Below are 23890 nucleotides of genomic sequence, written 5' to 3' on the forward strand. Positions count from 1 at the left end.
TCTGTCAGTGGGCGTTTCTTAAACCTTTTCCAGCATAAAAGCTGTTTGACCCCAAGTCTCCTCCTACTCTCCCTGCGCGGAAGTCTTGCGCAGGGAGGGTGTGGGTAGTGGAGGACCCATGCTCTCCCCGTTGGTCTCCGGCGAGGAGTCTTGGAGCCCCCTCGCCGATTCCCCCATCTGCCCCCCTTTATCCCTGGTGTTACACTGATTTCCTTCCCCAGCTGATGAGCTGCCTCTCTCCCTGCTGGGCCCTTCTCCAGCATCGCTTGAGAGCCTTGCCTCCGCCTCTGGCTCTGATGTCAGTTCCCTGACACTTGAGGGCAAAAAATATCTTCTTTTTTAAAGAAGAAAAAAAAAGATCTGTAAACTGGTCTAGGAGCACTTTCAGCTCAAGAACAAGAGGTAATAGTTTAAATAAATATGTAAATGAATACACAAAGCAGAACATCTGATCTTTATTAAACAAAAAACCATAAAGAGTACATCTTGCATGTCTACTCCTCCTCCACCATCCAATTCTAATCACAAAAGCACACTCCAAGACAATCAGGCTTCATATTTATATGTGTAGAAAAGAGTCAAGATCAGCTCCTCATCCAGGTCTGGCTCATCAACAGATGTGTTCTTCGCAAAGGAATGCCTATGCCATTCTGTATGAACACACTGAACACTTCTGAGTCCCAAGTGATAAATGCAGCCATGTAAATAAATTATCTCAATGAGAAGGTAATTATCTTAGGAGACAGAACTTTAGTCAGTAATCTTGCTGTTGAGAGTGAGCTGAAGTCTGAAAGGATGTCCAGAAGCAGCAACATGCCAGAATATTTCCTACTCACCTTTGGTAGGGATGCATTGAAGCTGATTTGATATTGGTTTTTATGCTGCTGGGCATTTTACCTGGAGAGAGGAAAGCAGCTGGGCTTAGCAATGTGTTAGAACAGTCTACATTTTAGGAGTGATGAACATATAAGTGGGAACATTTCCCCCACTTCTTCCCTGGGGTTCATGTCAGAATCTTCTTTGCACACACTTTCTAGGTGAGGTATAGCTTCTCTCACTGTTTAATTTTTTCCACTTCTGCATTCCCTCCCCATATTCACCGTGTGAAAATCTTGTTTTGATCAATAAAAACATAAGAAGAGCCTTGCTGGATCAGACCAAAGGCTGATCTAGTCCAGCATCCTGTTTCCCAAAGTGGCCAAACATCTATTTCTTGAGAAGCCCAAAGGAGAAAATAAGCTCAACAGTCTTCTCCTGCTGCTGTTCCCTAGCAACTGGAATGCAGTGGGAACTGGTATAGTAACCAATGGTAGCCTTGCACAATGCAAAATTCCTCTGCAACAGCACGCGCCATTTAAGAGCTCAATTCTTTGAAAATAATCATATGTATATAGGTTATCATACCTGCCCCTTCATCCCCACCCCCAGAGTGTGTGTAATGTAATCCTTCTGGACATCCTCATTAAAAAGCTGGCTGACATGAACCTTTCTCCTACCATCTGTGACTGGATTAAATACTTTTTGAAAGATCGGACACAAACAGTGAGGATTGGACATGTAACATCTAATTCCTTAAAAATCAGCACGGGCACACTACAGGGATGTGTGCTAAGTCCCTACCTGTATTCATTGTATACATACAATTGTATATCATCTGACCCGTCTACTGCAGTTATTAAGTTTGCAGATGATACCATCATAATGGGTTTAATAACAGCTGGAGACGAATCAGCGTATAGAGGGGAGGTCCAAAAAATATCTACATGGTGTCTAGGGAACAACTTGCACCTTAATATCAGCAAAACAAAGGAGATGGTGTTGGACTTTCAGAGGAAGAGAGGAGAACTAGCCCCGCTGTACATCAGGGAGGGCTGTGTGGAGAGAGTCTCTTCCTTTAAATTCCTAGGAGTTTATCTCAGTGAAGACCTTACTTGGAAAATAAATACAACCCAGGTGGTTAAGAAAACCCAACAGAGATTCCATCTCCTCAGAGTAATGCGAAAGAACGATGTCAATCAACATTTGATGATCTCCTTTTACCGGTCAACAATAGAAAGTGTCCTTTCACACTGCATCACGGTGTGGTACGCTGGTTTGACATCAACTGATAGGAAGTGTCTACAGAGGGTGGTGAATACAGCACAAGATATTATGGGCTGTCCCAGTTGTATTATGGGGTGGTTTGCCTCTGTTGGTTAAAGGAATGGATGTTGCTAAAAAATACAGATTTGTTGGATTTAGAAGGTTATGATAATAGATTTGGTTGGCATGCATATTTATGCTATAACAAAACAAAAATCCATAAAGGATTTGGTAATCTTATATTTCGAAGATCTTTATATGAAGTATGGGATAGGTATAAAAATTTATCAGAATGTAAAACACCGTGGTGGTTATCTCCATTGGAAGCAATGAGTGTGAAAAAGATAAATATGAGGAAAAACTGGGTTACCTATGAGAAATTGTTGGGGGGGAATGGAAATAAATGGAAAATGAAACCTTATGAGGAGGTTAGAGACTATGTGAATGATTGGTTGCACTATTGCCAAGTCAATGAAATGTATAAACAAGATTTTAAAGAAAAAGGATTTGATGATAAAAAAATCAAAATTTGAAATAGAAATATTAAACAATGAATGTAAAATAGTATCTAAAATGTATAAAATACTGTTGGGATGGCATTTGAAAGATGATACATTGGGCAATAGACTGTGGATATAATATACAGCTTGAAGAATGGGAAAGTTTGTGGAATGAAAGGATAAAATTTACAGCCTGGAATGCTTTGAAAGAGAATATGATGAAAATTATGTATAGCTGGTATATTACACCAGGGAAATTAGCTAAAATGTACAAGACAAATAATAAATGTTGGAAATGTAAAGAAAAAGAAGGAACATTTTATCATATGTGGTGGGAATGTAAAAAAGTAAAGAACTTCTGGGAAATGATATACAATGAGATGAAAAAGATGTTGAAATATACATTTTTTTTAAAACCAGAAGCATTTTTACTTGGTATTATAGGTCAGGACATTAATAGGCAAGATGTTAAATTGTTCTTATATGCAACAACTGTGGCAAGAGTATTGTTAGCCCAGAAATGGAAACATGAAGAAATTCTGACGAAAGAAGAATGGCAGACGAAAATAATGGACTATGCAGAATTGGACAAAATGAAAGAAAGGATTCAAAGCAGCAGGAGGCCCCATTAGCTAAAGTGGTGCTTCAGGTTAAGAACAGTTTCAGGTTAAGAATGGGGGGGCCGCTAGGGAGAGGGGCCTCTAGGGGCGCCTTGGAAGATGGCCGACAATACCATCTCTCCAGCTCACACGAGGTAATTAAGAGGCTGATATGGGAGTAAATCAGCCTCCCGAAATTCTTCCCAGGGAAGGAAAGATGCAGCCTCGTCCGCGGTTGCCCATAAATCACCCCCAAGTTCAAAAGAAGGAGGAGGTGAGGGCACTGGATGGAAAGCCCTCGAGTGAGCTCTGGATCTCCCGGACGCTGCTTCTGAGAGCGACGCTAGTTGCATTACTTAAGTTAAAATCTTCCATATAAAAGTAATTGCACATGCTTCGAGCGAAGAAAAGGGTTTATCAGCTGCTAATTAAGCCTGCCACTGAGAAGTTAAGAGTGATGGAATGGACTGCACGGAAGATAACATCAAAGAATAACACCTATGTCGGTATGTTGAAACGGAACGGAAAGGTGGGGGAAGCTTCTTCTTTTTATTATGATATTACCTAACAACCCTTCCCCTAGAAGAACCGTCACACGACTGACAGCAAGTGAGATTAGAAAATAAACTGTGTGGAAATAAAAATAATAACTAAAGGTTATTACTAAGCTTTGTTTTTCGAAAGATCTGGAAAGAAAAATGAAAGGCTCTCCTGTGACACAGTTCTTAATCGGGATCCGCCATTATGAGATAGACTATGTTGCGAGATTAACAGTCAAAGAGGGAGGTGAGCCACTGCTTTGATATTTGGATTGTAAGTTTGATTTCTCCCCTGGAAAGACTGATTTATGGTGCAACTGGTCTGGGAAAATTAATGAGCAGACGCTTAGAATTTATTTCATCGGAACTGACAAAAATGGTGCCTGCCGCCCGAGCAGGACTTTTGGATCAGCGTGTGATGATTTACTGCAAATAAAAGACTTACCAGCTTTAAAAAGAAAAGAAAGGGAGAGCCTTACAAAGTTCACACAGAAACATAATGATGCTTGCTTCAACTCGCTTGTGGAAACAACTCAAGAGGTGATTAAAAAGAAAAACGATAACAACAAGAAGATCGGAAGATGGGACTTGTGAACACCAAAAGCAGCAGAAATATGAGATGACTGGACCCTTACTGAACTTGAAGCATGGGAACCCCCAACAAAAATTTAAAATTTGGCAAAATATTTGGACTTAATGATATGTATTGGTATAATTTGGAATAATTAATGTGATATGATTGGATTGTTAAATGGAAAATTTAATAAAAATTATATATATATATATAAAGAACAGACCTCTGGAATGAATTAAGTACTCTACCTGAGGTACCACTGTATATGCATTTAAATTCCCCCAGGCACCGATTCCTCTTGTCTCAGCATAGCTCCCCATTCGTTACACCCGTACATTCCACTTCCTCTCCTTTTGCATTTGAGACACTCCAATATGATTGAATGCTTTTATTTACCTGGCTGTCCTGCTTGTGTCATCTGCACTCCTCCAAGCATGGACTGTGGCTGGCTTGATGCTCCAGACATTTGTACCTGCTGCATAGCAGAAGCACCTGCTATGATGGGGTTGGCACCTGGCTGACCGGACTGTACAGGCCCTGATACACCGGGTGGGCGTCTGTTTGACAGACCCTTTCCAAAGGCCACAGCTGCAACAAGTGCATTGGTATCAGCAGGGTTGAATGTCTGCTTGTTCTGCCGTAAACCTGCACAACGAAGGAAAATTTATAGAGCACAGTCTTAATACCATTATGCTAATCTTGGCTGCTGTTATTCTACTATTTCTGTTTCTAGGGCTACTGGACTGTGAACCCCCTCTAACACCTCTGCTGTCCTTCCTGCTTCTCCAGTGCCATACCTCCACTCTCAGACTCTCGGTCTTCTTTGTTGATTTTCTCCAATAAGTTCGAGCACATTTTGTTTAAGCTTTGGATCTGTTTCTGTAATGATAAGATTTGCACAGTAAAACATGTCAAGGAATTTGTGTTGCCTTAAAAAAAAAATTACAACCTTTAATAGACTGCTCAATAAAAAAACTATTTGAGTATTTTACATAAAATGGTATAAAAGATTTATTAAAAATATTAATAAAACCAACTTTTAAAGGTGCACTTAATAAAATTATCAAAAATATAGATAAAAACCGCAGAATTTTGACTTTCAACAAAACCTCCCGTTATATTCTGGTGGAGAAGCTGGTAAAATGTGGCCTAGATGATGTTATTGCTAGGTGGATTTGTAGCTGGTTGATTGACCAAACCCAAAGAGTGCTCACTAATTGTTCTTCATTTTCCGGGGGGGACGGGGACTGACCAGTGAGGTGCTGCAGGATTCTGTCCTGAGCCCAGTGTTGTCAACATCTTTATAAGTGACTTGGATGAAGGAATTGAGGGTCTGCTAATCAAATTTGCAGAAGACATCAAACTGGGAAGGGTAGCTAATACTTCAGAAGACAGAATCAGGATTTAAGAAGACCTTAATGGATTGGAGAACTGAGCCCAAACAACTCCTACTGTTACTGTTGCTGCTTCTGCTGCTGCTATTCCTATACCATCCTTCCTCCAAGAATCACAGGGCCATTTACAATAGAAAACTAACAAAATGAATTTCAGTAGGGACAAATGTAAGGCTCTGCACTTAGGCAGGAATAATCAGACACACAAATATAGGATGGGGGACAACAGACTTGACAGCAGCACATGTGAAAAGGATCTAGGGGTCTTAGTAGACTACAAGCTCAACATGAGTTAACAGCTTGATGCAGTAGCAAAAAACAAAACAAAAAAACCCCAACCAATGCAATTCTAGGCTGCACCAACAAAAGTATAGTGTTCAGATCAAGGGAAGTAATAATATCACTCTGTTCTGCCCTGCTGAGACCCCCCCACCTGAAATACTGCATCCAATAGGTTCAAGTTACAAGAAAGGAGATTCTGACAAAAAATTAGGAAGAACTTTCTGATAGAGCTGTTAAGCCATGGAAAAGACTACCTCAGAAAGTGGTGGTCTCTCCTTCATTATAACAGAGGTTGGATTGCCATCTGTCACGGCTTCTTTAAGCTGTGAGTCCTGCACTGTAGGAGGTTCCAGTAAGTGAACTTTTGGGGTCACTTGCAACTCTGATGCAGAATATTAAATGTGAGAACATGGTGGTAGAGATGCAAAAGACCACAGGATTCCTACATATAAATATTCAGCAAGAGATATTTAACAACAAAAACCTAGGAGTTGAGTATACTTAAGCAGCTGAAACCCTTACCAGTGCCGCATCGGTACCAATGCGAGCCGCGTCTGTGCTCAGCTGCTTCTCTTGCTCCTCTACTTCAGGATCAGGCTTGGTTCTCAGGTGATCAGGCACAACCTCATGGCTGAACACTGGCACTCGGCCTTCTGTCTGCCGCTGGAACATCCAGACCATCAGTGATCAAAGTCATACTTTGCCGCAAAGCTACAGAATACAAAGTTGGCCCTACAGACCTGATGTAGGTTACAGAGACCCAGTTGTTCCTGGGAATTTAGGCCCAGGATACCCGCCAGCAGGATTCTAGCAATTAAATTACCAATGCATAAAAAGTTTAAGCAATGAAGGCGAGCAGAAACAGTTACAGTGGTACCTCGCAAGACGAATGCCTCGCAAGACGGAAAACTCGCAAAACGAAAGGGTTTTTGGTTTTTGGAGTTGCTTCGCAAGACGATTTTCCCTATGGGCTTGCTTCGCAAGACGGAAACGTCTTGCAAGTTTGTTTCCTTTTTCTTAAAACCGTTAATACAGTTGCGACTTGACTTCGAGGAGCAACTCATAGCACGCGGTGTGGTAGCCTTTTTTGAGGTTTATGAAGACTTTGGTGATTTTTGAAGCTTTTCCAAAACTTTCCCGACACCGTGCTTCGCAAGACGAAAAAAACCGCAAGACGAAAAAACTCGCGGAACGAATTAATTTCGTCTTGCGAGGCACCACTGTACTTCTCTGTGTTGGCATCTTTACCATCAGCTAGCAGCTGAGTACCTTTGTAGCTCCTTCTGACTATCTATGAAGGAAGAGTCTAAAATTGGGACTGTATCACCAGCCAACAGGAGCCAGAACAGACTGCCACGTATAAAATATAAAGGGTATAATTTTATCGCTCTGTGGATTTGAACTGTAAGCTGCTTTGGTGGCAATATTTTCTGAAAAGCAGGGCAAAAATAAAATGAATGTGTATTCTGTGAGAAACTTCAAACTCTGTTCTTCATGTTTATCTGAAGACACGCGCTGCGTAACACTAGTTTGTGGAGAACTGATTGAGCAACATTGTTTAAGACATGACCTAGGAATGTCAAACTCAAGCCTCTGGAATCCAGGGGTTGTAATCGATGTAGCGCTAAGGATAATGTTCTGTCAGCACAAGTGTTTCTCCTTGCGTAACAGAAGGTCCTCCCTTTTTCCTCCCACCCTTGCCGGTTCTGCGGGCAGCATGGGTGAGGAGAAGAGCAAATGCCCCATTGTGGCAATTTAGTTGCCCCATAAGCTAAGATGTGACATACTTCCTTTCTAGACTGCAGAGGCACGACACCCTCGTGTTTGGTGTACAGTATACACAAAGTCCTAGCTAAAAGATTCTTCCAGTAGCAAGGTTGGCAAGGTATGAGGCTGTGGCAGAAATCAGCAAAGGGAGGAGATAGAGGCCAACATAGAATAGAGCATGAAGGAACTGAGGCTCAATTTGTTACATCCTTGCTTTCCTAAAGATCCTTTTTTCTCATTGGTTTCTGGCTTAGTCAACATTTGCAGCAAAGTGAAGTGATGTAATGAAGTGTACCACGTCAGCCTACAGGTAGGAGATGCCATTTTTAAAACTCCCCCAAAGAAAAACTGGAATGTGAGCAATCTAGTCCAATCCATTACGTGCTCTGCCATTTATAATACTTAAGTATTGAAGGTGCTACTATTCTCATTTAACCAACCTGTCACTCAACTTTTTCACCAGCACTGGAGCCAAGAAATGACTTGTAGCTATAAAATAGATTGTAATAATCAGCCAAATCCTTACCATGATCTCCTCATCACGATCTGGAGACAGCACTAGTGGAATTATGACCTGATTGCGCAGCAGTGGAGTCTTCTCATGTTTTAGGACTTTATTCAGGGTATTCAGCTGACCTGAGAGCAGAGCGAAGCTGTCTAACACTGAGGGCCTGAGGCAGAGATGGGAAAATGAAAAGGACATGAGGCACTCATATAGAGCATCCCTACCTCTGGCTGTGGGAAGTTCAAATCTTCACTGTTGAATTATTTTATTACATTTATATCCCTCTTTTTTCCAAGGAGCTCGAAGTGGCATTCATGGTTCCCACCCCCTGCCCCATTTTGTCTTCACAATAAATCTGCAAGGTGGTTTAGTGAGCTTCATGGCTGATTTGGGACTAGAACCCCAGTCTCCCAGGTCTTAGTCCAACACTCTTACCACTATGTCATACTGGCTGTACAGTGGTACCTCGGGTTACAGGCGCTTCAGGTTACAGACGCTTCAGGTTACCCAGAAATAGTACCTCGGGTTAAGAACTTTGCTTCACAATGAGAACAAAAATCGCATGGCGGCAGCGGGAGGCCCCATTAGCTAAAGTGGTACCTCAGGTTAAGAACAGTTTCAGGTTAAGAACGGACCTCCAGAACAAATTAAGTTCTTAACCCAAGGTACCACTGTATTGTAGTCATGATGCCATAACAAGAAAGGCAAGTAGCTCCAGCAGCATTATCACAACCCCCTGCTAATTTTAACAGATAACACGACACACTGTGCCAAGAGTGGAATATCTAGATTCTCCCCCCCTGGAATATCTCTGAGATTTGTGGGTATTTGGTTAGAGAAGAAATGTCTAGAGCAGGCATGGCCAAACTTGGCCCTCCAGCTGTTTTGGGACTACAACTCCCATCATCCCTAGCTAACAGGACCAGTGGTCAGGGATGATGGGAATTGTAGTCCCAAAAACAGCTGGAGGGCCAAGTTTGGCCATGCCTGGTCTAGAGGGATTCTGCCCCATGACAAGATGGGAGGCTTGAAATGCCTTCTTGTTCGGACTTCCACTTGAGGCGCCATGGAAGATGACTGAAAATTCCATTGCTCCGGCTCTCATCGGGTAATTAGAGGCTGAGACAGGAGTAATCAGCCTCCCAAAATCTTCCCAGGGGTAAGGGAAGACACAGTCTCATCCGCGGATGCCCAACAAACTAGCCCCAAATTCGGAAGGAAGGAGGGGCTGGGGGCACTGGATGGAAAGTCCCCAAGAGAGTCTGGCTCTCCTGGATGCTGTCTCTATGAGCAAATCAAGTTCCATTTCTTAAGATGAAAAATTGGATTTAAGTTTTGGACATGCTTCGAGTGAGGAGGGAGGAATTACTCTGCTAATTAACCCAGCCACTAAGGTGCCAAAAAAGACTTGAGTGGAAGAAGGACTAACATTTAAGTTTGTATGTTGGAATGGAACAAAAAGGGGGGGAGCCTCTCTCATTATTGTGTTTTGCTTTATTATATTATTTGGCAAAAACACCCCAGAAGAACCATTTACATTAACTATAACAAGCAAGATTGGAAATTTTTGTATTTGTTGATATAATATGGCTCTAAAAATATAAACTGTGTGGAAATAATAATACTATATAATTAAGGCTTTCGATCTTTGACTTGCTTGGAAGAGGATAAAAGATTCTCCAGTGTGTGGACATCAGGCAGAAGCAGAATCTCATTAGCCGCTGGAGAGACATTAAAAAAACTTGGACGGCTTCCTGGAATCTATGTGGGAGTTGTGTTGTACTTGAAATCCGCCATAATTGGAAGTCAAGACTGGGCTGCAGAATTACAAATAGTCAAAGGGGGAGGTGAGCCTTTAATATGTCATTATACTTGTGTTTCCAGTTTGATTTGGTAAATCTCCCCTGGAAAGGCCAATGTTTGATGCAACCGGTCTGGGAAAAGCAGACGCTTAGATTTGATTTTATTGGAACTGAGTGAAGATGGTGGCTGGATGGACTCACTGCGAAATACAACAAAAAACTGTGTGAACAACTGATGTCACCCTTAAAGGATGTTATGAATAATATTTTGTTCAGGGTGGGGCACTTCAAAGAATGGCAAAAAGTATTATCAAAATTTATCTGGCAGGGGAAACAACCAAGAATTAAATACAAAATCCTTGCTGGTCATAGACCGTATTAAAGATATTTGATTTGAAAATACAAAATCCTAACAGATACAAAAGAAAGAGGTGGTTTCTCCCTGCCAGACTTGAGAATATATTGTTAAGTGTCCTGTCTGTGTTGGTTGAGGAATTGGATTTTGTTAGACAGATCTTTTAGATTTGGAGGGCTATGACAACAGATATGGATGACACGCATATTTATGGTATGACAAAGTAAAAGTGCATAAAGGATTTCTGAACCACACAATAAGAAAATCAATTTATGAGGTGTGGAATAAATATAAAAAATTATTGGAACGTAAAACCACTTGGTGGCTCTCTCCAATAGAAGGAATAATGGTAAAAAAGTTAAATATGAAAGGAGAGTGGGCCACGCATAGAGATTTATTGACAGAGATAGTAAGTCAGTTAAAATTAAAAAACATTTGAAGAAACAAAAGAGTTATTGATGGATTGGTTGTAATATCATCAGGTAAATGATGTGCTTAAGGAGGATAAAAAGAAAAACGGTTTCAGTTAAAGGAGTGATGATACAATGGGCTAAAGATTTTGGATATATTATTCAGTTAGAATCTTGGGAAAAGTTGTGGAAGGAAGGTGTTAATTTTACTGCATGCAATGCACTTAAAGAAAATGTTATGAAAATGATGTACAGTGGTACCCCGCAAGACGAACGCCTCACGAGACGAAAAACTCGCAAAACGAAAGGTTTTTTCGTTTTCGAGTTGCCTCGCAAGACGAATTTCCCTATGGGCTTGCTTCGCAAAACGAAGCTTGCCCCGGGGACAGCGGGTCTTCTCTTTTGAAGCAAGCGGCTGCGGGGAGATCGCTTCTCCCCACCGCCCCTTGCTTCAAAAGAGGTCCGGGGGCAGCGGGAAGCGCTCCCGCTGCCCCCGGACCTCTTTTGAAGCAAGCGGCTGCGCTTCTCCCCGCAGCCGCTTACTTCAAAAGAGGTCCCGGACCTCTTTTGAAGCAAGCGGCTGTGGAGAGAAGCGATCTCCCCGCAGCCGCTTGCTTCAAAAGAGGTCCGGGGCCTCTTTTGAAGCAAGCGGCTGCGGGGAGATCGCAGCCGCTTGCTTCAAAAGAGGTCCCGGACCTCTTTTGAAGCAAGCGGCTGCGGAGAGAAGCGATCTCCCCATGCTCCGAAGCCGGGCGGGGGGTGGGGGTGGGAACACCTGCCCCAGCCACCCCGCTTCGGAACGCTGCTCTGAAGCGGGGTGGGGGGGGCGGGAGCACCTGCCCCAGCCGCCGGGCTTCGTAGCGCTGCTGCGAAGCCGGGCGGGGGGTGGGAACACCTGCCCCAGCCACCCCGTTTCAGAACGCTGCTCCGAAGCGGGGTGGGGGGGGGCGGGAGCACCTGCCCCAGCCGCCGGGCTTCGTAGCGCTGCTGCGAAGCCGGGCGGGGGGTGGGAACACCTGCCCCAGCCACCCCGCTTCGGAACGCTGCTCCGAAGCGGGGTGGGGGGCGGGAGCACCTGCCCCAGCCGCCGGGCTTCGTAGCGCTGCTGCGAAGCCGGGCGGGGGGTGGGAACACCTGCCCCAGCCACCCCGCTTCAGAACGCTGCTCCGAAGCGGGGTGGGGGGGCGGGAGCACCTGCCCCAGCCGCCGGGCTTCGTAGCGCTGCTGCGAAGCCGGGCGGGGGGGTGGGAACACCTGCCCCAGCCACCCCGTTTCAGAACGCTGCTCCGAAGCGGGGTGGGGGGGGCGGGAGCACCTGCCCCAGCCGCCGGGCTTCATAGCGCTGCTGCAAAGCCGGGCGGGGGGTGGGAACACCTGCCCCAGCCACCCCACTTCGGAACGCTGCTCCGAAGCGGGGTGGGGGGGGCGGGAGCACCTGCCCCAGACGCCAGGCTTCGTAGCGCTGCTGCGAAGCCGGGCGGGGGGGTGGGAACACCTTCTGAAGGCGGGCGGGGGGCGAAAGTCTTTGTCCCCCCCTGCCTGCCGTCCTAGGGGCTTTTAAATCGCCCCGGACAGCGGAGAAGTCCTCCGCTGTCCGGGGCGATTTTAAAATGCCGCCCGCCAGCATTTTAAGATCGGCCGGACAGCGGAGAAGTCCTCCGCTGTCCCAGGGTTTTTTAAAATGCTGGGGGTGAGAAGAAAAGCCCTTGTCCCCCCCCCCCCAGCCTTCAGAAGAGGTCTGGGGACAGACTGTCCCTGGACCTGGTCTGAAGGCGGTTTCCCTAGGAACGCATTAATTGATTTTCAATGCATTCCTATGGGAAACCGTGCATCGCAAGACGAAAAAACCGCAAGACGAAGAGACTTGCGGAACGAATTAATTTCGTCTTGCGAGGCACCACTGTATAGATGGTATTTACCATCACTGGGGCCTGGTAGGGACCCCAAGATCTCCTGCAATGCTTTTGCAAAGTTTTTTGCAGATAAAGTCGCTCAGATTCGGAAGGAGGTGGACTCCACCGTGGGAGCAGGACCGGGGCGGGAGAGTGCTAGAGTCCTGTATAGTCATGTTACATGGGATCAATTCCAATCTGTTACCTCCGAGGATGTGGACAGGCTGCTTGGACGAGTGAAACTGACCACCTGTCTCCTTGATCCTTGCCCACCCTGGCTAATAAAAGCGAGCCGGGAAGGGCTGGGCGATGGGCTCTGTAGGGTGGTGAAAGCTTCCCTCTGCGAGGGAGCCTTCCCAGACCCACTGAAAGAGGTGATCATTAAACTGCTTCTTAAAAAAACATCTTTGAACCCAGCCAATATGGCCAACTATCGCCCAGTCTCAAATCTACCATTCTTGGCCAAGCTGATTGAGCGAGTGGTTGCTGAACAACTCCAAGCACGCCTGGAGGATGCGGACCATTTGGATCCCTTCCAAGGCCTCACCATGGGACTGAAACTGCCTTGGTCGCACTGGTCGATTATCTCCAGTGGGCTAGGGACAAAGGTGAAAGCTGTTTCCTAGTTCTGCTGGATCTCTCAGCGGCCTTTGACACCATAATATCCTTCTGGACTGTCTGGAGGGGTGGGAGCTGGAAGCACTATTATACAGTGGTTCCGCTCCTTCCTCCTGGGCCGTGTCCAAAAAGTGGTTTTGGGGGATGAGTGTTCAGACCCCTGGGCTCTCACTTGTGGGGTGCCTCAGGGTTCTGTCTTCTCCCCCATGCTTTTCAACATCTACATGCAGCCGCTGGGAGAGATCATCAGGGGGTTTGGGTTGGGTGTTCATCAATATGTGGATAATACCCAGCTCTACCTATCTTTTAAATCAGAACCAGTGAAGGCAGTGAATGTCCTGTGTGAGTACCTGGAGGATGGATGGCGGCTAACAGATTGAGGTTGAACCCTGATAAGACAGAAGTGCTGTTTTTGGGGGACAGGGGGCAGGCAGGTGGGGGGGACTCCCTGGTCCTGAATGGGGTAACTGTGCCCCTGAAGGACCAGGTGCGCAGCCTGGGAGTCATTCTGGACTCACAGCTTTGGACTCACAGGTTAATTCTGTGTCCAGGGCGGCTGTCTACCAGCTTCATCCGGTAAGCAGGCTGAGACCCTACCTGCCCGCGGACTGTCTTGCCAGAGTGGTGCATGCTCTAGTTATCTCCCGCTTGGACTACTGCAATGCGCTCTACATGGGGCTACCTTTGAAGGTGTGATGGCCTAGGACTCCGGCTTGGAAACGGAGGAGTCTCGGTCCGCACCAGATCCTCTGCCTCAGGCGGCATCTGAACCAAGTCTGGGGCCTGATTCTGAAGAGCCTCAGTCTGCACAGGTTCCCTTGCAACAAGCACCAGCTGAGCTGAGTCAGGGGCCTGAGCCTGCCCTGGCTCCAGATGCGGGGATTACCTTGTTTCCCTCTGCTGGGCAATCATGTGCAGCTGCTCCACTACTAGTTGGGTCAGGAGTGGCTGAGGCGGCCTCTGGGTCTAGTAACCCACCGACATCTCCCGAGCTGCAGAGACTCAGGTCTGAGAGAAGGAGAGACCTGAGTAATCGCAGGAGTGATCGCCGTTGGGTGAAACAGGGAGGTGAGTCACTGGGGGATCAGGACCAGCCGTTACCCCGTCAGAGATAAAAGGCTGCCAGACCCTGCCCCAGGACCCCGGTCCTGTTGGACTGACTCCTCATGGAATCCCTTGGATTTGGGACCGGACCTGGACCGGACCTGCTTGGGTTAACCCCCGGGCCCAGCACAGAACGTGACTCGGAAACTGCAATTAATCCAGAATGCGGCAGCTAGACTGGTGACTGGGAGAGGCCGCCAGGGCCACATAACACCAGTCCTGAAGGATTTGCATTGGCTCCCAGTATGTTTCCGAGCACAATTCAAAGTGTTGGTGCTGACCTTTAAAGCCCTAAATGGCCTCGGTCCTGTATACCTGAAGGAGCGTCTCCACCTCCATTGTTCAGCCCGGACACGGAGATCCAGCACCGAGGGCCTTCTGGTGGTTCCCTCATTGCGAGAACTGAGGTCACAGGGAACCAGAGAGAGGGCCTTTTTGGTAGTGGCGCCCGCCCTGTGGAACGCCCTCCCATTAGATGTCAAAAAAATAAGCAGTTATCCTATTTTTAAAAAACATCTGAAGGCAGCCCTGTTTAGGGAAGTTTTAAATATTTAATGCTGTATTGTTTTAAACAGAGTGGCTGGGGAAACTCAGCCAGATGGGCGGGGTATAAATAATAATAATAATAATAATAATAATAATAATTTAACACCATCAGAACTTGCTAAAATGTATAGAACAAGAACTAATGAGTGTTGGAAATGCAAAGAAAAGGAAGGTAACTTTTACAATATGTGGTGGACTTGTAAAGAGGTAAAGGCTTTTTAGGAAATGATATATGAGTTAAAGAAAAAGTTTAAAAATACTTTTGTTAAAAAACCAGAAGCCTTTTTATTGGGTATAGTGGGTGAAGATATACCAATAGAAGATAAAAGGCTGTTTAAGTATGCAACAACAGCAGCAAGAATTATTTTAGCCCCAAAATGGAAACAACAAGAAGTACCAACGAAAGAAGAGTAGCTGATGAAAATGATGGACTTTGCGGAACTGGCGAAGCTGATGGGGAAAATGCAAAACCAGCATGATCAAAAGGACTGGAGTAAATTTATATGATACGTGAAAGATCATTGTAAGCAATTAACATCACTAGTAGGGCTGTCTGAAGATTTATGAAGAGAAATTTCCCCCTTTTTTATATTTATTTAAATTTTGAGATATTTTGTAATGAGTGTACTGTAATTAGAATTGAAAAACGTATAAAATGCTATGATAGAAAGGTTAATTTTGAAAGCCATGAGGTGGGAGGGAAGGAAGTCAGGCTCTAGAGAGCCAGAGAGGTAATGTAGATAATAATGTAATTATATATCGCTAGATGGAAAACTAATAATATCTATATCTATATATGTGTGTGTGTGTGTTTTCCAAGATCAAAAAAGAAATAGATGCTGCAATGACTGCTCCCACCAATAACCAAGAGTAGCCACACAACTTTCTTCAAAGCCTCTTACCAGGTAAGTCGGTCATATTCATTTTCCAGCTTGTAAATGAAACCGACTAAGGAATTCTTCAGGTCAGCCACTTGACTGATGAGAGCCTCAAGAGATAGTTCAAGCTGCTTCTCCTCTCTCTGGAAAGGATAGAGTAATAATCAATTTTCTAATTAATGAGTGTTCAGTTTACAGGGCCACTTTTGGCTTTCATATACAGTGGTACCTCAGGTTACATACGCTTCAGGTTATATACGCTTCAGGTTACAGACTGCGTTAACCCAAAATAGTACCTGGGGTTAAGAGGTTTGCTTCAGGATGAGAACAGAAATCGTGCTCTGGCGGCGCGGCAGCAGCAGGAGGCCCCATAAGCTAAAGTGGTGCTTCAGGTTAAGAACAGTTTCAGGTTAAGAACAGACCTCTGGAACAAATTAAGTACTTAACCCAAGGTACCACTGTAGTGAACATAATACTTATTATAATTATTTTTAGTATTGAAATATTATTGTCTCTGACAAAGCATTTGACAAATGCGTGGCAAGAGTAAAGAGTGTTAAAAGAAAACTTGCTAGACTGAAGTCGTGCTAGATAGCAATGATGATATTCTGATTCAGCTGAGTCCAGAGGTTTAAGACATGGTGCCTGGTGCATGACCTTCCTTGTATTTCACTTGTGTTTGCTCCTTATTTTTGGGTGCCTCTGTTTTAACCCTATGGGCTTAAAGATATGTGCACAAACATAATAGACTTGCATCGGGCAAGGAGCTGATGAATTTCTGGATCTCTGCCATGATGTTGTATTCACTCTTAAGAGAAGCAACTCTTAAATATTGGCCACAGATATTTCCCCAACATTTCCTCTTCTCAGGGTTCCCTTTGGGTGCTGTTCAAACACTGCCTTTGCATTGTTCCTTGCTGGTGGATGCAAACACTGGGTATCCCTCTTGCTACATCATACTTGGTGCAAGTATGTCAATAGTATTCCCAATAAGCTTGTTTGCACTGATGAAATATCTTTGAAAGATTATCTGGGGAGGTAATCTTGCACTGATTACTTTTATTAGTAACCTATGTTGCTCTGGTATATGATCATTAATAGCTTTATCAGATGGTTGAAAGGAGGACAGTTGCACAAATCAAAGTTTGTACGGTAGGTCAGGTTCTGACCGTTCCTGATTTATAGGGTTGTTGAGAGCCAGTGTGGTGTAGTGGTTAAGAGCGGTAGTCACATAATCTGGGGAACCGGGTTCGCGTCTCCGCTCCTCCACATGCAGCTGCTGGGTGACCTTGGGCCAGTCACACTTCTTTGAAGTCTCTCAGCCCCACTCACCTCACAGAGTGTTTGTTGTGGGGGAGGAAGGGAAAGGAGATTGTTAGCTGCTTTGAGACTCCTGAAGGGGAGTGAAAGGCGGGATATCAAATCCAAACTCTTCTTCTTCTTCTTCTTCTTCCCCACCTTTCCTAGTGTAGGGTTGTGCCTTTGATCCAAATTAGACGCCTTCAATAAGCAAAAAATTACTTAGCTGTCATGGTGTGTCTCAAGCACTGTTATGAAAACAAGGGAAGCTGAGTGATGGGATAGATATAAAGGGTTTAAACTACATGATACTACAGTGGTACCTCAGGTTAAGTACTTAATTCGTTCCGGAGGTCCATACTTAACCTGAAACTGTTCTTAACCTGAAGCACCACTTTAGCTAATGGGGCCTCCCACTGCTGCCGCATCGCTGGAGCACGATTTCTGTTCTCATCCTGAAGCAAAGTTCTTAACCCGAGGTACTATTTCTGGGTTAGCGCAGTCTGTAACCTGAAGCGTCTGTAACCCGAGGTACCACTGTACTGGGGTTCTTTAAAATACAGGTCACATTCCAGTAGCACATACTTTCTGCCTTGCAAAGCCAACATTTCAAAGGAGTCAAGATTTGTTTTAACCACAGTTTTGACATCCATCATATCTGAATCAGCCATTCATGATGAAAGGTTTGGGTATAATTCTGTGTGTTCAGATAAGTGAAATTTTGGATAAACATTCCAGAAGCAGGAATTGCATGTAGTTATGTTGGAAGAAATTGTTCTCTGTAAGACAGTGGTGTAGTAAGTACTTGGTGGTGTAGTAAATTTTCTGATGTCACAATGCTTACAACCAAGTTCACAGTTGCCTAGTATACCGTATTTACTCGAGTCGAATGCACCATCAAATGTAACGCGCACCTCAAATTTCAGAAACCTTGAAACAAAACAAAAAAAGTATTTGCTGGCGAATGTAAATGTGCCATCGAATCTAATGCACACCTTAATTTTCGCAACATAATTTGGCTAGAAAAGGTGAGCATTAGAGTAAATACGGTATATCACAAAACATGCCCTTTGAAATTAGGCCAATACTTTTCACAACAATTAGCAATGTACACATTTCCTCCAGACACTTACTTGTAAGCAGGAACGTGTGATTTTACCGTCACACGACTGACAGCAAGTGAGATTAGAAAATAAACTGTGTGGAAATAAAAATAATAACTAAAGGCTTTGTTTTTCAGAAGACCTGGAAAGAAAAATGAAAGGCTCTCCTGTGACGCAGTTCTTAATCGGGATCCGTCATTATGAGACAGACTATGTTGCGAGATTAACAGTCAAAGGGGGAGGCGAGCCACTGCTTTGATGTTTGGATTGTAAGTTTGATTTGGCAAAATCTCCCCTGGAAAGACTTATTTATCGGGGGCCGCTAGGGGCGCCTTGGAAGATGGCCGACAATACCATCTCTCTGGCTCACACGAGGTAATTAAGAGGCTGACGATGGGAGTAAATCAGCCTCCCAGGATCTCCCCAGGGAATGGGGAGACACTGCCTCGTTCACAGTTGCCAATAAATCACCCCCGAGTTCGAAAGGAAGGGGTGAGGGAACTGGATGGAAAGCCCTCGAGTGAGATTCTGGATCTCCCGGACGCTACTTCTAAGTGCGACCTAGTTGCATTGCTTAAGATAAAATAATTGTATTAAAAGTAAATGCACATGTTTCGAGCGAAGGAAGGGTGTTTTATCTGCTAATTAAATCTACCTCTGAGAAGTCAAGAGTGATGGGATGTGCCTTGTACCAACAGCCATTGGTTCAACAGCTACAGCTGTTCCTGGCAAGCCTGGCTAGAGTAGTTCATGCATTCAAGAATGGATTATTGAAATAAGCTCTCTGTGGGGCTTCTATTGTATTCTATTGCTTCTATTGATCAGGAGGCTGCAGTTAGTGCAGAATGCTGCAGCAAAGTTGCCGCCAGGAGTACGGCCTTGTCAGTATAGAACACCCGTGCTCAGAGATCTGTACTGGTTCCCTATTTGCTACTGGGCCAACCAAGTTCAAAGAATTAGTATATAAAGCCCTTAACAATTTGGGACTAGCTCACCTATGAGATTGCCTTATCCCACATGTGCTCAGTCAACAGCTTCAGTTCGTGGAACTGACAGTACTACAGGTGCCACATAATACCTATTCCACATTTGTAAGAAAATGATCATTTAGTGTGGCAGCACTCACAATTTGATAACCATAGGCAGGGATTTCCAAGCAGGTGCCTTCACTGTATTATTTTTGGCTCCTGCCTGCTAAAAAAATCTTGGTTAGACAAGCCTACCCAGGTGCTTTAAAAGTTAACGTGACTTTTAATCTGTTTAATATTTTAGTATTCTTGTATGTTTTAAACTACTGTAAATTTTATTGTTTTATCTTTTATGTAAACCACTTGGAGGCTTAAATTTTTTTTTTACTACCACTCATATACATTTTATGACATAAACATCAGAAATAAGCCTGTAGTTCTATATACCGTATTTTTCTGTATGTAAGACTAGGGGTTGTTTTACCAAAAAAAAAAAGGTTTAAAATTGGGGCTCATCTTATACACGGGTAGTGCTGAAGGGTGTTTTCTTAATTCGGAGTCCCCAAAAATAGGGGGTGTCTTATACATGGAAAAATACAGCAATCTATGCAAATTTGGAAACTGTAGAAAAGCTGGAAATAAATTATGTCTTCACTTGAATAAAACAACTTTATTGCCAACTGTGTGTGGTGTTCCTTCTCTAAAGAGTACTGCTTATGCATGGCTCAAGGCAGAATCCAGTTTGATATAATCATGTAATTCTTTTAGCACATGGAAAGGACACGTGAAGATTCCAGAAGAAGAACTAAATGATTACAGAGAATGACAACATATTTCATATGGCTCATAAGTAATGGAAGATTAACTGTGGATGACTGGAGGGAGGGAGGACTTTTGATCTTTTCTATTATTTGTGAAAATTTAAAAACAGAGTTATATCCAATGTTGTGGAACAAATGTTTCACTGATGCAATGCAATTTCCATTTCTTCTCCTCTCCCATACACCCCCAAAATCTGCTCCAGATGGTTTTGAGGATGCACAGGGGGTGGAAGTGGCAGGCGTGGGAAAGGAAGCTCTGTTGTGCTTGTGAAAGTATATTGTTCCAGGAGAACTGTAGTGTTGGATACTGCCCATATATTTTTCTGGCCTTTCAATTCTGGTTTGAAATTCTAAGATGCATTAAGCCTTAAGGATAGAGCCAGAGGACAGAAAGAACACCCCATGGTTACTCTAGTTTTGGTGGAAAATGCATTCTGAATGGGACCAGACATGGGTTAGAGCTCAACGTTGAGCCTACCAAGTGGAGATAGCAATGGCGAAGAGGACCTTCTTTACCGCCTCTATTGCATCTGCAGAAAACAGCAGGAGACTCTTTCAAGTGGTTTGCAATCTAACAGAACCACCTCCACCACTGGGGCCTAGTGAGGACACCAAGATCTCCTTCATTAGATGTCAAGGAAATAAACAACTATCTGACTTTTAGAAGACATCTGAAGGCAACCCTGTATCAGGAAATTTTTTAATGTGTAATGTTTTACCATTTTTAATGTGCTGTAAGCCACCCAGAGTGGCTGGGGAAACACAGCCAGATGGACGGGGTATAAATAATAAAACTGCTATTATTACTAATACTTTGACTAATAGCCTCTGGGATCCAAGGAACGTGTAACATTTATTTATCTCCTTACCATGATTAAGAGATCTCCATTCCCTTTGAGTTCATATTCTCCTCTGTCTCTTCTCCCCATATCCTATGAATTCCTTTTTACTGCTAGACACTATTGGTCTTCTACCTATACCAGGGTTCACACTAACCATGGTTATATCAGGGAAGTTGGGATATAAATGAAAGATATGAATAATTTTAAGATGAATTAGTGAGTTAGGGCATGCAGCTAATTATGAGGAAAATCTCAGCTCCTACAGGAAGAAGCAAAGATACACCAACATATTTTACATTATGGCTGAACTGTAATTAGCTTTTAAAGATGCCATTTAAATCCACCCAAGAGTCCTATTGCAACTGCGAATACCACTCCACCAATTTAGCACGCCAATCCTTAGCACATTTTAATGGAACTTTCATGTTAAAGTGTTGCTATCTGAAGCTTAAGTTGGCAGATAGTCTGTTAGCTAAAGACGAATCAGTTGTAAAAGACAGCAAGGCTCCAACACTTTTAAAAAACTTGCACAGAAGAGAATTTCAACTTTTCCCAATCTCTTCATAATACGCTGCATCCACTTTACCTCTTCTACTGTTAAGAATTCATCTATACATGTACGTTCTTGCTTTTGAAGGCAAGAACGTCTTCACGAAAGGGTTGCATGCAACTTACTGTGATACCTTGCACACCTATTAAGTTATAAAAATGCAAGAACCCTATTCACCTTTGCAGCTGCTTTACCCAGAGGAGGCGTGGGTCACCTTGGGCACCGCGACCATGCGTAGCCTTCCAACCTACCCTTGGGCCACACACCCCTCAGCAACCCTGCCCCCATGCCCGCAACGAGTCAATGAACTCCCAATAATGCTTCTTGCTTGCCTGGATGGAGGACACACGAGGTACGTGTGCAGAAACTCCGACTTTCGTCCGGCTAGCACGCAGCTTCTAGTATGCACACAGTTAAGAATCACATCCATTTCCTCACCCGCCACTAGCACGCCCCCCCGGGAGGCCTGCAAAAGGAAACAGGGCCCTTGGGCTGAAAAGGGCTTGCTACGCCTGCCCAATCTCTGCAGAAGAGCATTCTCACTATTATTATTGTGAAAAGGGCATTTGTACCCCCCCCCGCTCTTCAGCCAAAAAGGCAATGCATTAAAACAAGCCAGTCCCTACCCGCAGGCTTACAAAATAGGGGGGGGAGGGAAAGGGGGCAGGGAAGGAAGAGGAAAACAAGGTAAACTAAGGGAGGGAGAGGTTCCTCAGCTAGACTACTAGGCTAGAACTAGCCAGTTCCCAAGAAAGATGCGGTCCCCAAAGGCCCCCGCGCCGCCGACCCACTAACCCCGCCCGCTTATTTCACCTGCATAGTGACGGAGACCGGAGACCGCGATATAAAGAAAGCCTCCCACGGACGGCGGCTTATTCACGCGCGCGCTGCTTCCTCTTCCGGGTTGGTGCGTTACGAGGTCGGAGGTCACGGAGTTGGAAAGTGCTGGCCATGGCGGCCTCGGAGAGACCCGAAGCAGAGGTAGCGCGCCTTGCTTTCCTGTGCGAGCGGGGCTGGGGAGCGCGGGGGGCCGGGCCGTGTGCAGCGGCACGCGCTCGCTCTCTTGCCTGAGAACGCTCGAGCTTCCTAGGCAAGGGCTGCGAAGGGGGCGAGAGGCTTTGCGGGGATGCAAAGGGAAGTCCCTGCCTCGGGGCGCTGTGTATGTGTGTCGGTGGAGTGAGCGCGTGGATGCAAGGGAGCGTATTGCATTGCGTACAGACACGGGGCACAGCCCTATAACGGCTCACTGCCACTCCTAGATCTTGTTTACTATGTGTTTATGTATCTTGCAGCCCGCCCTTCACCATATGTTCCACAGGACAGTTTACAAACATGCCGTGAATGAAACAAGTCGCAACTTAACGTTGCAGTCACAAAAGCAAAACCGTCAAACAGCCTGTGATTTAAAAACAAACAAATCCAGTAACACAGAAAAAAACAACATGGTACAGTAGTGTTGGATAAGTGTCTGGCTGTATATTGCACCTAACCTGAAAGAGATTTCATGAGAACACGTGTATTCGATCAAAAGTTCATCCCTACTTTGACCAACAGTTTTGCAGTCGAGGGTGCCACAAGTAGGGGGTCCCTTTGCTACGGAGAGGTGCCTTTATAGAACAACAGAGCCAAATGCTTCTGGCAGAGGAAATGTTTAGACGTAGGGAGATGTGCTGGGCTCTGCATGCCCATTGTTGTTACTTCATCACCTACCCACATGCAGCCCTGGTACTTTTTTGGTACTATTAGTGCACATGTGGTAGCATGTTCAAGTCGACTTGCTACTCCTCCACTTGTCTACAGAGCAGCCTTATGGATGCTTGCTCAGAATTAAGGCCTAATAGGCCTAATAGAGCATATGTCTAAGGATAGCAGCCTTGATTTGCCATTAAGGGAAAAACAGGCTTTTTGAATAAGAATAACTGGCCATTTTTGCTCTTCCTATCTCTAACAGTGACCAGGTATTCCAAGGGAAGTTGATATTAATGTAAGAAATATAAAGTAGGCAATATTATATATTCATTGGATCACCTGTTGGCTGTAAAAATATGAAACCTTTCTAGTTCCAAAAAACTCTCATGCTGTAATACTATGTGTTTTGTCCTCTGTAGTTTATGTAGAAATGCATTACAAACTCAGTTAATGGCATAGCAAATTTATTCTTGAAGAGCCCTGAAAGCCTGCACAGATTAGTAACAAACTTTTCCAGCCAGGCCACACCTGAGTCAGCTCTCCAGGCCTCCCGGGTCATAGCTGTTTCTCTTAAAGGGCCCACATGCCAGATAGTTAGATAGTTAGATGATAATGCATTTGCACACAAATTTAAGAGTAAATTCAACTGAAGTAGTTAGAGCTTTTTTTTTTTAGTATTAAAGAGAAATAAATCATTTACAACATTGTACACTGAACATACCACACAGACTTCAGTACTAATTCCAGTGATTTAACCAGCTGTTGAGAAAG

The 23890-nt window shown here is 44.5% G+C and overlaps 2 protein-coding genes across 7 annotated transcripts in view; one reads left to right on the forward strand and one right to left on the reverse strand.

Moving 5' to 3' along the window:
• Window positions 1-442: 442 nt before the first annotated feature.
• MED8 (mediator complex subunit 8) lies at window positions 443-22383 on the reverse strand. Its single transcript, XM_083510820.1, has 7 exons — window positions 22244-22383; window positions 15872-15990; window positions 8264-8408; window positions 6493-6633; window positions 5092-5173; window positions 4691-4939; window positions 443-897 (listed from the first exon to the last, which is right to left on the reverse strand). The coding sequence occupies exons 1-7, from the start codon at window positions 22247-22249 to the stop codon at window positions 833-835; spliced, it is 807 nt and encodes a 268-aa protein (XP_083366946.1). The 5' UTR covers window positions 22250-22383; the 3' UTR covers window positions 443-832.
• SZT2 (SZT2 subunit of KICSTOR complex) overlaps window positions 22308-23890 on the forward strand; it is a 79034-nt gene continuing 77451 nt past the window's right edge. For all 6 annotated transcript variants that reach the window (XM_083510742.1, XM_083510746.1, XM_083510743.1 and 3 more), the window contains exon 1: window positions 22308-22411. In XM_083510742.1, the coding sequence (XP_083366868.1) occupies window positions 22382-22411 (30 nt within the window). In that variant the 5' untranslated portion in view covers window positions 22308-22381. The remainder of the gene's footprint in view (window positions 22412-23890) is intronic.

The sequence above is a fragment of the Podarcis liolepis genome (genome assembly GCF_965112155.1).
Source record: "Podarcis liolepis genome assembly, chromosome: 6".
In the NCBI taxonomy this organism is placed as follows: domain Eukaryota; kingdom Metazoa; phylum Chordata; class Lepidosauria; order Squamata; family Lacertidae; genus Podarcis; species Podarcis liolepis.

What these genes read in the sequence shown, in the direction of transcription:
- MED8 (XM_083510820.1), bottom strand. An exon ending in GAATATGACCGACTTACCTG is followed by an intron (nt 8,409 to 15,871) that starts GTAAGAGGCTTT and finishes TCTCTGCCTCAG; the next exon opens with GCCCTCAGTGTTAGACAGCT. An exon ending in TTGGTACCGATGCGGCACTG is followed by an intron (nt 5,174 to 6,492) that starts GTAAGGGTTTCA and finishes TTATCATTACAG; the next exon opens with AAACAGATCCAAAGCTTAAA.